We start from the raw sequence: 14,076 nt of genomic DNA, 5'->3' as shown, positions 1-14,076 counted from the left end.
TCTTTCTTTCCCTTACAGATACATTGTGGAATTAATTATTTGAGTACTTTTGTGCTTTACGGGCAGGTTTTAATAAACTCGCTCGGTGCAATTGTGTTCTCTGAAATTGGGGAACGTTTTAAATGGACACCATTAATCTCGCGAATCTCACTACCATCCCTTTAATTATAAATTCATCATTACGGATGGTATCAAACAAAAGGTCAAATACATTTCGTACGTGATAATCACGGGGAATTTTATTGCGCGACTATAGCAGATCTGGTAAATTGCATCGCGCCGCGGTCATCTACAAATAGACACGTGCATACATCAGATTGAAGTCGCCGTACGAACTTGCTGCGAACTATTTTCGAGGCCTGGCCTGCACACGCTGAATTTGTCCAGTCGGGTAAGCGAATAGTACAGTTTCTAGTACCGGCGGTCTCGATCCAGCAGACTTGACTCAGTTGCTAAATGCGCCCGAGTGCGCCCGAGATGACGCCAAACGTATTCGTGCTCCATTTTTCAAAGAAACGTTTGCTTTCATCATCGTACGATATCACTTTATTTTGACAAGCGGTAAAAGTAGTGTCCTGATAAGTCAAGAGAAAGGAGAGAACTTTACCAGTGATTTGCTGCGACTAAACGTGCGACAACGACGAATCCACGCGACTGATTAAGTTAACTAGTAAATTTATAAATTGAAGAAAGTTAGAAATAAAGTTACAAGTCAAACAAGAGTTAATAGGAAAGGATTTAATCGTCTAAAAGTGAAACTCTCGGCCAATTATCGGACTATTGAGGATTCTAATATGGAAAAGCTCGCAAGAGTCTGTTGAAATTGACTGCTTAATTAATCGCATTTCTTCAAGGAAGCTCAATTAACAATGGTGGGTATATATATATATTATAACTTTTGCCTATTATACCTCGATTATAATTCAGAAATGAAATTGAACGGATGTGCCGACTGTGCGAGTGAGTACGACGTTGATGTAAAAAATCTGAATGACGGCGCATGAATCGCGCGTCTACGTGATTTCCTCGAGATTTATTTACCCGAGGAGCCAAGAAAAGCTTTGTTTTGGCAAAATATTCCGGGGTGGCGTTTGTTCTCTTAGAACTCGGGAACCAGATGTCGACGCTGTACACACTCCGAAAAGCTCAACGCTAACTTATTCTATTATCCTACGTAATACTGTTGAAACTTGAAACGTCAAACCGATCTCGACCTTAGTCTTCCATCATGAAGTAATCAGTAACTCAAAAATTTTAAACTACGTCAACTATTAATAAACGTTTGAATCAAGCATAAATAAATGAGTATGCTAAAGGTATTAAAGGCAATAAATGCGTTACTCTGAAATATCTAATGCTATCAAATAGTAATCAAGATTATTTTATAGCTTCTCGTAGCTAACATTATTTTCACAAATATTGTAGTTGTATTATTCATTGATGATTTTTTAATTAAAATGGCAGTAAAATTAAACGTGCAAATCTATTTATAATATATTATATTATATTATGCATATAAAAAAAATTTTAAGTACTTTTAAACATCTTTTTTAAATTTTGTTATTATTTATTTCAAAAACTAATTACGAATTTTATATATCATATAGTTACATTTGTATAATTACAAGATAAAAATTAGGAACGGTTTAGGACCACCCAGTACATACAAACAGAAAAAGTATGCTTGACACTCTCGTCGAATCAAGATAGCGTCTCACGAGCTTTTTTGTCCCTTCCGACGCATTATGCAGCCGGATTATCATGGTGCATTCAAGTGGCGTGCGAAGAAAATCCTTCACGATTAGAAAAACTGACAGCACGCCGAGAGGGTTCAAAGTGAGTTGTTGGATCAATCTACCGGTTCTTGGACTCTTTCTTTTCTGCTTCCGTCTCATGCTCGCTCGATGGGAAAACCAGATGCCACCTACGTCAAGCTCGGAGATTATTTTGAGTCCTTTTTCAACCTCTTGATAGATTACATCGCCGCGTGAAGAAATGGCGCCAGTCTAATGAACAATTTATCATCGCCCGGGTTCGCACCGACACCGAATTTCTTCAATATCAAAAATATCGCGCCACTGTCGGACTTCAAAACTGATGATGTTAAACACAAGAACTGACAATGCCACTTTTCATGACAAACGATATTAAATCGTGGAAAATAAATCGTCGAAGGAAGTAGACGAAGCCAAAAATGCGTTTGAAAATGTAATCGCTAAAAAAACCTATGTTTATATATAACATCGTATAGTTTAAACGGCAATACCATCGACATGTTTAGTGTATGTATATGTGCAGCTCTACAATGAATGCAAACACATAAACTTGAATAATATGTGGACTTGTCAGGGAAAGAGGTCTTTTTCTCGGTCAAAACTATAGCTTTTACGTAATATCGCGGTCAAGGCGGATAATAATATAGCGAAATTTATAAGACCGCCTCCGGCGACGTTTCTAAAATAGCATCAAAAGGTATAATGACGCTGATCAGTGCCGGAACACTTGGGTCAACTAATAGACTTGTTAAATAAAATGAAAACTTTTATATATCCGAAAACTTAATAAAAATATTCAGAATTTATATATATACTGCGTAAATTTTCCCAAAAACTTATATTCCGCAAAACATATAAAAGTATATTTTTTATTAATAATTAAAAAAAATTAAATTTATTATTTAACATTTTACGATCATAACATAATTTCTTGAAATCATAAAATAATACCTTGTCAAAATATTTTTATGTATATTATTCCTCGTGTCAATCAAGAATCCTCTATTTTGAGAAAGAAATGCACGCGCTCCAGCGCGGCGATACACTCCTGGCGTCGCGAGACCACGAGGGACTACAAAGGATTTAAAATAGTCGCGAGGGCGAGAAAGAGAGATAGAGAAAGAGAGACCTGCGGCGGTGGTTTCGTGACGCGCGATGAAGAAGCGGACGAAGAAGAGGTAGCTCTCGCGGTAGGGATAAAGACTGCCGCAGTGATGTAGCCACGCGTCGACTAGTTTCGCCCGGTGACTCTAAACGGCCGGCACGCTTTTCGCGGCTCGCGGAAACTGTCAAACTCGCGGAGCGCGGGATTCCGGAAGCAGGGGACCAGTCCGGAAGCGGCTCGATGCACCGATGTTCGTCACCGTTCGGAACTTCAAATGTGATATGTCGGGCCTCGGCGTCGCGACGTCGTCGCGCGGAGACGCACATCTGGCAGAGAAACGCATCTCGGTGTTACGTAACGAGAAAGAGAAAGACGTCGAAACTGAAGATAGAACTGTGACGAAGAATTTGTAGCTTGTATAAAGTGCGCGGCAAATTTGCGCTAAGAAATATGAGGATGAGTAAGAACATTTGAGGAATCCAAACTGTGCTTTGTCATGCTAATAAAAAATATGATCGACCAGTTTTATGGAGATCTTCACTGTGACTGTTAGTAGTGGCATCGTGTTTTAAACCGACATCTTCTACTTAAAAATAATACCTCAATTGAATCGCGAGAGCTTTTTTAACAAAAAGGTATACCGCAATTAAAATTAAATCTTAATTATCTTAAATATAATAACATCTGTTATTTCCTTACGCGATATTGAAAAACAAAACATCGTTCGCACAGTACGGAACATCGCAGCATGAGAAGTACGTTGTCATGGAAAGCACTCGGCCTGATGGAGAAGAAAAGAGCAGCAAATATTGTTGCACGATGTCAATGCAGTTAACTGACAGGCTGGTCATGAAAATAAGAACCGGCTACTTCGAGAAACGACTGTTTCCGTTCGCGGGTCTTTCCTGGAATAAGCCCGTAAAGGATGAGGTTATTCAGACGCGCCGTTATCCAGCAACGGCTATTTGTTGATGAAACGCTGATGGATTATTTAATGACTCGATCGACGAAATGACCCCCATCATTCGAGGGCGCGTGACTCCATTAGAGAGACGGGCATGCGTATACGTAGGTAATGCGAATTCGCTGTTGATCTGACGAGGTCACGGTGGGGCCGCGAAACCGGGGGGTCAATCCCCCTCGGTAAGGTTATCACATGAGTGAAGCTCCGTGGCGCGCACAGAAATGGAAGGAGCGGGACACGGGCATGATGCAGAGAAGAGACTCGTGCAGGCCGATGAGACGCGAAGAGAAGGAAAGCTCGTACTCTTCTTCGTCGCGGAATTCTGGTACGAACTCGTTTAAGAGTTTCTAAGATAGTTTAATCTTTTGATTCTTAATTGCTATCCAACCAAGCATTTTTGTAATGACTGTCTAATGTTTTTTTTTCTTTTATCCACTCATAATGATTTAGCCACGGCTAAGTTTTATTAGTCACAAATAAAAAACAAGCTTGCATCTCTGTCTATAGACGATTGTTTATGTCAAAAAGATTTTATCGTTCATTAAATTGTCAAAATCCTTTAAATTTTCTCTATTTGTTAAGTTGAATCAATTATAAAACAGAGATGAATGCTTCGAAATTAAAGATAATTCCGATTTTTCTTAATACAATTTTAAACGTCTGGCATATACATGATGTTACACAAGAGACATACTTAAGAAACAATATACTTAATGCTTCAACGTTGAAAATTTTAAAATGCAATTCGCGATGTACTCCAACAACGACCAGACCAACAGAGACGGTAGATGTCGAATAAGCGAGCGTTTAAATTCGGGAAACGTCATTAACGCAAACGAGACTAGGAAAGGGTCTCTTTCTGTCTCTCTTTCCTTTCTACCGTGGTACTTACTTCGCATAAGATATTTTATGAAAAAAGTTTTTAATACACCCTGCTCCCTCCCAACCTCATCTGCTAGTCGCCCAACCCTTCATCCGTCGTAAAAAGGGAGGCGCGATAATGTCTACGGCGCACACAAGTAGATGTGATTTTCACTGATAGAATCTACGTGGGCCTTCGCTATAGCTGCCTCGCAATAGCTGCAGGGAGATATCAGTTTGTCATAACGGTTCGCGCGGCAAGAAATTCTTCCGCGAGCGGGAGTCCTCATAAAGGACGACGTGCTAGACACATTCGCGAAGACGGCCGTATTATCACTCTCGCAGCGATATTGAATCCCGAAGCCAGTCAAAAACGAGTTTTATAACACCAGCCGGAGTAACTTTATGAGATCGTTGGACTTCTCAAACGGTTTTGCCTAAGTGTGCGACACATTCCTGGCTACCAGAGGCAGGAATTAAAACTTGATCTTGCGTGTTGATCATTAATTCGCTACCCATATAAATACGTATTACTTGTAAAATAAGATTCATCGCTATTACTTACTGCGAAAAGCGCAGTCGCTACGTGTACTGAGATATTGTAGTAATTTATCAAATATGTGAGATTATATTTTTAGGATTCCATGCTATGTCGCTTAGTTATGGACAGCAGCAAATATATATCTTACTTCATTATCAAGATTCATCAATGTTATGAAATATTTTAGTCATATAAATATATTACAGTTAAATTAATTATAAACATTAAACAATCGCGACAAAAATCTTCCTCGATATTTTCTCGACAAAAAACTCCCGGCTAATCGAAGACTCTATGGTTATTAAAATTGATGATTACGGGCATTCTATGTTTTGATGATAAGATTGTAATTAATACAAGCCATGGTATCCAATATCGACCTTGATACTGTTACCGAAGTAGTATACTATGCAGATGCATACAGCATAATATATATGCCGGCGAAAACATGTGCGTTTACATGGCACGATGAACTTGCAGTTATTGTGAAAACACATGTATAAGATTCTCTCGCTCTCTCTCTCTCTCTCTATGTATATAATATACTATATATATAATTCCTTCACTAGCAAAATTAGCCAAGAACTCCGACACGCCGCGCACCGTGGCGGGGAGCGCATCCGCGAGATTCTCAGAAACCCAAGTTGACAATGCGATCTTGACTAACAATAAGCGCCGAGACGCGAAAGTAATCCCGGGCACGCGACACGCTCAAAACTCGCTTCTCTCGCAGAGACACGAGATTTTACGGTGGGGATGTGCAGTCGACTACTGTTTTCCGATTACGCTCGCAGAGTCTCGCACGAAGACTATGCAACACGACAACGAGCAGTGACGGAAAATTTGTTTAAAATTCAGAAAAGCAGATAATATAATTATGTGAAAACTTATTCTCAGTGTATCATTGAATTCGGACTGTTACATTACGTTAAGCGATTTCGCTCGTAATTATCGAGATTTATTTGAGAGCTTTGCAATGTTATGGTGGGCAATTACTTCGGGATAAGAAATTTTGTGACCTTATGAGAGAGAGTAGTGGATAAAAATATTATTTGTGCGTAATAATATATTACATAATCTAGTGAAATAATGATGAAATGATATAATAGTGCAAGTGCTTCAGAAATAAAACTGATGTCACTATTCAGTCTTCTAGTTCCGCTGCTGTTCAGGGGAAGCCGCACGAGAAAAATGGATGACGATAGTGAGTAAATTTGTTCCAAGACGAAAGAATTTATAAGAAGAAATTAAGAAGATATTAAGAAGAAATACGTTGAAAAAAAAATAATGAAAATTATATTCCAAGACGCGTGTAATTAATGAAGTAATAATGAGATGATTTTATCGCGTAAATTTGAAAATATTTTCTTATTTGTTTGGTCAAGGTTATTATGTAAATTAGAATAAACAAACGAAAGCAATGCATTGCTAACAATCTCCTCAACGGGATGAGGTTAAGCCAACAAAGCTGTACTATTTTTGCTAACGTTGCGAAGTAACGCACGATTTATTGCGAAACGTTAGACCATGTTCACTTAGTCGCTGCATGTCTAATGCATTCCGATAATTGAGATTGATTTCTTTTAAACCGAGCAAATAAAGTATATCTCAGAAAAATGCCTAATCGAGTGATTCACCGTTGAGTGATAAAATCTGTTTTTAATCAATTTTAAATAGGCTTAACATTTTAATTAATTCTTAAAATATTTGATATTGAGAATTAAAATGTTAAAGAAAGCCTCCAGATAAAAAAATATCGATAAATCAGAAATGCAAATAGTATTTCAATTAAAAGCGACAAATAAAAATTTATGACTTTTGATGCAGCCTGTATTCTCGCGTTGGGGTGAAAAAAAAAGCGGTGAGACGGGAAACTGAAAGCGCGAAAGACGAGGAGCTTTTTCAATGTGCGGCGAGCGGAAACGCAAGCTCGCTGTAACATACAGACGTTGTCTCTGTTTCTGGGAAAGTGTCACGAGACACCTTGGCAGCCAGGGGCTTTCATAAAAATCCACCATGTCGCGAAGGAAAACGAGCGTTGTCGTCACGTTCACAAAGCGAGGTGCTCGAGTTTCCGTACTTTTCGAATGCTCGATCGAGGACGCGCACGCAAAGTGCACGATCGTATGCATCGGAGGATGCAAACACCTGCACCGAAACTTTCGCGCGAGCGAGAGATGAAAACACCAGGTCGATCCTACCTTCTCCTCAGCCTACAGTTCCGAAAGTACCCACTAAAGTGAAACTTCTAAACCTGCTCGTATAAATTTCAGATTTTGTGGCTCCATTGTTGCCGAGAAGCAAACCGCAAATTTTACCGAACTACCCGGGTCGGAATTATTTAACCTCGAGGTATTCGTACTGTTACTATATGTTGCACACGGCTAATAGTTTCTCGAACACTACAAACTTACCACAAACAGTTGTATATATATGGCAATTGAATGTTAAAGCAAAATACATATTGAAGCAAAACATATCCTATTGCAAATTGAAAAAAATTTAATTAAAAAATTGTGTTATATAATTGAGTTTATCCATATTTCAATTTTATCTATATATTATCTTATATTTTCTCCGAGTAGAGAAGATCATCAACGAGCAGTTAAAATGCATAAAAAGTAATTCCAGAAACTAACAATAAAAGCATAGATTATTATCTGTCGCAAATTTTCAAATTTTGCTATATTAAATATCATTTCATATGCGGATATATTAAATCCATACAAATTTAAGTGCAATAATATTATAGTTTAAAGTTTAAAGATACATATCGATTGAGAACATCGAATTATGAATAATTCCAACCCTAAATTGAACGAGAATCGAACGACGACGAGACGGTTCCGTCGCGAGTTAACGCTGTACATGACACTTTATAAACATATTCTTGACGTCACGCCGCATTTCCGGCGAAATCTAAACGAATCTAGACGAGGGTAACGGACGAACGTTAAAAATACTGCCGGATAGTAATTATTTAGAGGCATGCAAGTGGATATTTTGACAAGATCGTATAGAGTTGGTCGGAATGTGAGCCGTTGCTGTCTAGTAACGATGTCATCGGATATTCTATGGAACTCTACGTGTCCAGGAATACACCCATGGGATACGTCTATATCTACATAGGCACGCATGCATACATATGTATATACACACGACACGCCTCGGCGATAATTCAGCTCTGTCAGAATTCTAGTGGCTATAAAACGCGTATACGCGGGAACACCTCGTAGGTGTCCGTCGACTGGACGAAACTATAAACAACGACCGCTTATTTCGACGGTGTTCATTGTACCTATAGTATATATCTATGTCAATCAATCGATGATACATTCGTGCATGTTTGATGTGCCTCCGACTTGTTCTAGACATGCGTAAAATGCACCAATGTTGTGCAACGTGCTAATTAGTCAATAGAAAATCTGTAGAGTTGATAAAAGAAGAAAGCATTATAAATTGTTTATACATATATCTAACGGCTAGAAAATTATTGGAATTCTAAAAAAAAAACTTCTTGGAAAAACCGATGGAAAATTTTTTATCTGGTATCCAATTAACGCAGAGTAATATCAATCTTACTGACAATGAGATAATCAGTTCGATAATCAATGATCTTTGGTTTTTAACAGCCTCGTTTTTTAATCATAAGTTTTATTACCTATTTTGTTTTCAAAAAATGTTTATTTTATTAAGATTAAATTCATATTAATATCCAAATAACCAACAAATTAAGTTGATTCAAATCTATTCTTTAATTTAATTCGAATAAAAAGGTACCTCCAAATTATAGTTTATGAAATATGTCGATACCCTGATTTTGCGCTTTAAAAATCTGCTCTTAGTTAATGGAGCTTTATCGCGGCACAAATCATCCTTGTCCGAAGCGGCTTTCATCCATCGAGTTCACAAACGCGCTATCTCGACCTGCCTGGGTTCGATTAACCTCGGGAGGGTAGTTTGCCGATAAGCCGTGACATACGCAGCGAGGAAAAAAAATACCATTCCGCCAACGCAGAGTTGACGCGCGGATCTCGTTTCGCAGAACGCTTTCGCAACGTTGTAACGTCATTTTTAGCATGCGGTTTCCGCGCGCCTTGCCATGGTAGTGGCATTATGTTTGTACAAAAAAAGGAAAGAACAAAAAAAAACAAAAAATAACGCCTCCCTGGACATCGAAATGGAAAATATCTCCTGATTTACGAGCCCTCGGTGTAACCGGTGACTACCTGGGACGTTCGTCATTCTGTCAATGGTACGGCTGCCCCGTGGCGATACTCTTGCATATACAACACTGCATTTAGTTATAAACTTGCGAGGTCCGGAGTCTAAAGGCGCCAAGCTGCTCAATCAAAAGTGATAAACATGATTTAAAAAAAAATTTTGATCTTTTTAACAAAGAAAGAATTTATAAGAAATATAGACCTTAACATTCTTTTTTAAAAACCTAAAAAGATTCTTTTAGGTTTTCTTAAAGTATATAAAGGGCACTTATTGTAATCTAAAAGAATCTTTAAAAACTTGTATTTATTACTCTCTTTAAAAACTTTTTATTTATTACTCTTTCATAAAAAGTTAATTTTAATAAATTATTTTTTATTCTAATATAATGATAATAAATTATGAAAATAATATTCACACATATCTACTATTACTTTCGATCGACAAAGAAATCAGTCATCGTCAAGAATAAATGAGTCTAAAGGCGTCATTTTGCTCCAACCTCTGTTTGCATATAAACGATCTCAGACGGCAATTCTCGAAAACGAAGGCCCGCATGTTTCGATGCGCACCTTCATTAGATCGGTTCTTAACACCTCTCGTGAGGCGCCAGATTGAATCTCGAGAGAAGAAAAAAAAGATATCGAGACGAAAGGGTCAAATATTTATGAGGCGGTTCTACCATCGCAGTCATCGAATATTAATGTATTCTCTTTAAAAAGAAAGATCGATCGGCCTGATCTCGACCGGTTTCATCGAATTTAACACGGTGGAAGATATAAGACGACAACAAGTTAATTGGAATCATTTGGAAACAAATATACTTCGAGTTTTCTCAATCATATTTTTATATGATTGATATATATATAAGCTATTACATTACATGAAAAAATATGTCTAATTACATAAAATATCTCAGAATATTCGACCACTTGTTTACAGATATTAAAATATCTATAAATAAATTACAAGAGATGATCATTTTTAAAATAGCATTACTAGAACAATAATTACGGAATTCTTTAATTCTAAGAATTAAACAGCTTCGACAAATTGAGTCTAGAAGATGTAATTTAAGCCCTGTATCCTCAGGTAATTTAGAAGACCAGAATATTATAAGAAATTACACACATATGTTAAACATTTTAACTCGCATTTATGAATTACAACATACAATATATAAGAATTCATACACTGAATTCATATTCCGCCTACAAGATCATTTCTGTTGGCATAAAAAAATCGTATATGTTCTCGTTAAAAATGGGGAAAAATGCCAGATATTGACTTTCGTCTCGTAAAAAGGACCTTCCGGTGAGCTTAACTTTCCATATAGCCGCCGGGGCTTGTTCGCGAGAAGTTACTTCGGCTCTCAGTATTACAACGGCGGTCTGTTAGCGATAATTTACTTGGGATATTGGCGCGATCTAATTCGGGCGCGCTCTGGCAGCCGACGGATGGACGGTCGTGTCACGTTCGATTATATCCAGAAGGACCACGCTTCGTAGCTACATAGCTTGCTGGAACCTTAAATGAAGTGTTAGTTAACGCGACGAGCTGTCGATCTAGATTACCTGGTCTAGACGCAGTCTCTGCAGAGTGACGTTTCCAGCGGTCCCTATCGTGAAATGACACTGAGTCGAGAAATTATATTGCGTTAAAACTTTAAACCCCAAAATTACAAAACCGATACATCTGAAAATGGTTCTCATAACGAAGATGATAAAGATTAAAACCTAACAGCACGTAATTATGTTTATTTTTTCTACATGCTAGTAAGAAAGCTTTCTCTGTATATTACTGTAATAATATAACAACATCTTGTACGTCGATCACGCATAAATGTTACAGAAAGATTAGATTGCTGTTACAGAAAGATACAGCTCATAGATGAATCCACAAAACACAATTTTCAGTTGAGAAAATATACAACTCCTCTATGAGAAATAACTGTATAATTCGTTGGGACGATTTAAAGATAATTGCCGCAAGAATTGCAAAATTATGCGCTTTATACTTCGACTCGGTGACATTCCCTCCGACTTAAAGAACGCTTTAACGGCCATTCTGGTTTACTGCCAGCGGCATGAATTAACACTCGACTACGACCACGTTTATCGTCGACTGTGAATCACTAAGCATACGTGTTTCATGAGAAATGTAAACGCGACAATTATTCCGTCATGTCAAATAACCCGACGCTGATTCGTATCGTTAAAATGGGCAAAGACACGACTAGAAATGCTTATTTGACTGGATAATGATCTTGTTATTTCTTCGGAATGCAACATAACGATTATACTAAAATTTCATCATGTTCATTATATCAGTGCTTTATTTTTTTTTCTCTCCTTTATGTGCCGTTTGCATATTTTATTACACTGCGTTAAATTCATGAGATTCGAGCAATACGCTTCATTTCACTCGCTTCTCATCGACTCGTTAGCAGAGTCGATCATACGAATCGTGACGTGTAAACAAACGCGCGGAACTTTCTGCGAGATCAATCGAACGCCTATGACCGTGCGATTTCTCGTATTCGCGAAGATCGACTCGCTTCAAAGTAACACAGTCGCAGAGAGGCGGCATCAAGAGTGAAAAGCGAACCCCGGGAATATTTCCTCCGAGTTCGTTTGCGCTCGTTCTCGTCGACCGGGGACGCAATTTCCACTTTTCAAAGAGCCAGAAGAAATTCCGGCCTGCTGATAGGAACACGGCGAGTTGGCAAAACCAAATATGTATTTCGTAGCTGCTTTGATCACCTTCGCGGCGAAAACGCCCACAGCAAACGAAAGGAGACCGACGAAGTCGACGCGAAGCAAGGCTTGTATACGCTCGCTCTCTTTCCCGTCTCTATGCAATTTTGCTTTCCTTTTCTTTCTTTTCTCAAAAACGCAGATCCACGAGTTTGTGTACATGTACAGGAACATTTGTGTACTTCGCCTCTCGAAAGGCGATGCGACCAGAATGCGAAGAGAACAGTCCGGTCTTTTTAACTGTCAGGATTAATTAATGTCGGTCCTTCGTGAGAAATACCGGACCGACGCTACTTTTAAAGGCGCAGAGGATTCCACGCGATGGAATAAGGACGAACACGATGCCGACAGTGCCGAGTGATTAAACTTTCCCGGTACGTGTTTGAACAGGAATAATTAAAACTTTTTCTCTCTTTCTCTCTTCTCACGAGCAAAGAATGAAGCGTACCTTGACGAGCAGTATAATGTAAAAAGATGATAAAATATGCATGCAGGAAGATATTCTCGTCTAGTGTCCGTAATAGAATGTTAGCGAACGAGACACAAGACTGATTAAGAATAGAAAGCCAAATTTTAAATCGGGTACTTTATATCTAATTCTAAGAGTGATTATCTAACTCTTATCGAATATTAATATCAAATATAATAACACTCATATTAAATTATTAAAGCGTCAAACTGAGTATATTTAATGTTAAATGTAACATTATTCAAACGATTTAATAAATTTAAGATAATTTAACTTCTCTTAATTTTTGCAGAAATTATAGATATTAAGTGACATAATACGTATTGATGAGCTTCTTTTAAATTTAGTTTATGTCACTTTTGTACATATCGTATGAAACACAAAGTAGAATAACGTAGAATATCACAACTGATATTCGCGTAAATTCGGGTAAAAATTTATGCTCCAGGGTATGTGTACTGATAACCCCATACGAAACTCGAACTGTCACGATCATCACACTGTCGAAAATAAAATGGACACCGGTCGCCGAGAGCATTTTCAGTGAGCCATATTACGTCGCTGCTCGCAAATATTCAGCTTTGATGCTTGATTGAAGGGTATTCTGCACGCGGCTAAAAATATCCACGTATTCGCGCCAGCGTGCTTACCTACACCCGAATAAAAAATCGTTATGTTATTTTGTAAGATCTATAAGCCAGTGATATTCGTTCTTTTTATACGTCACTCGTAAATGCCATGCGTGTTGGCGAATCCGTTTCAGACGTACGGTTAACTGTAATTTTCTTTTTTTTTTCTTTTTACATGAGTATCATAAGCCTATCAGGATACTTATTTTGAAGACAGACTTTTTGGCAAGTAATCGACTTTTCTTTCGTTAAAATTTTCAAAATAGACTAATGACAAAAATACTTATAAATTTCATGTGAGCTTTACTTATACAAAAAAATTAATGCCGAAAATTAATTAAAACATTTTCGATTTAGCGCGAGATGTTCCGTATTGACAGTAAACACATCTCTATTTACCCCTCAAAAATTGTTGTAAAACAATTGTTTCCAAAGATCCATGCGAAATAAATCGCAAAATTAAAAAGTTTGAATTGTATCGGATGGTTTTAATATTCTCCATCATCGACACAGATAAAAAGAACAGTGGTCGGTTGTAGTATATTTGAACAAATATCGTTTTCAAACAGAGCTCATGCAGAAGATAAATGGTCCAAGTTTTAATAGCATCCAAATAGCCGTCGGTGTCCACAGGGAAAATCCGAATTTATGAACCTCTAGAAGGATTTAATTTATTTAAATTTCAGACTGGTAAGCTAGGTTTAAATCCTGATTTACCACATGGCTTTTCTTGTTACACGCACACGCGCACTTAC

General features: G+C 37.7%; 2 protein-coding genes across 7 annotated transcripts in view; one reads left to right on the top strand and one right to left on the bottom strand.

Moving 5' to 3' along the window:
- Positions 1-14,076, bottom strand: part of Ror (tyrosine-protein kinase transmembrane receptor Ror) — a 231,417-nt gene that overhangs the window by 170,696 nt on the left and 46,645 nt on the right. The window lies entirely within an intron of this gene.
- LOC139769552 (uncharacterized) overlaps positions 1-14,076 on the top strand; it is a 34,858-nt gene that overhangs the window by 14,322 nt on the left and 6,460 nt on the right. Inside the window, exons 1-2 of one of the 5 annotated variants that reach the window (XM_071700707.1) lie at positions 2,822-3,515; positions 3,613-4,169. The exons of 1 other annotated variant lie outside the window; for it this stretch is intronic. In XM_071700707.1, coding sequence (XP_071556808.1) covers positions 4,037-4,169 — 133 coding nt within the window. In that variant the 5' untranslated portion in view covers positions 2,822-3,515; positions 3,613-4,036. Of the gene's footprint in view, positions 1-2,821; positions 4,170-4,217; positions 6,451-14,076 lie in introns of those variants that run through there. 3 more of the 5 variants (XM_071700709.1, XM_071700706.1, XM_071700708.1) reach the window with 3 other exon arrangements.

This window comes from Temnothorax nylanderi, unplaced genomic scaffold, assembly GCF_030848795.1.
Source record: "Temnothorax nylanderi isolate EJ_2023f unplaced genomic scaffold, tnyl_v1.0 TNYL_tig0023_pilon, whole genome shotgun sequence".
In the NCBI taxonomy this organism is placed as follows: domain Eukaryota; kingdom Metazoa; phylum Arthropoda; class Insecta; order Hymenoptera; family Formicidae; genus Temnothorax; species Temnothorax nylanderi.
The sequence above is the reverse complement of the archived record's forward strand: the minus strand, read 5'-3'. Positions and strand labels throughout refer to the sequence as shown.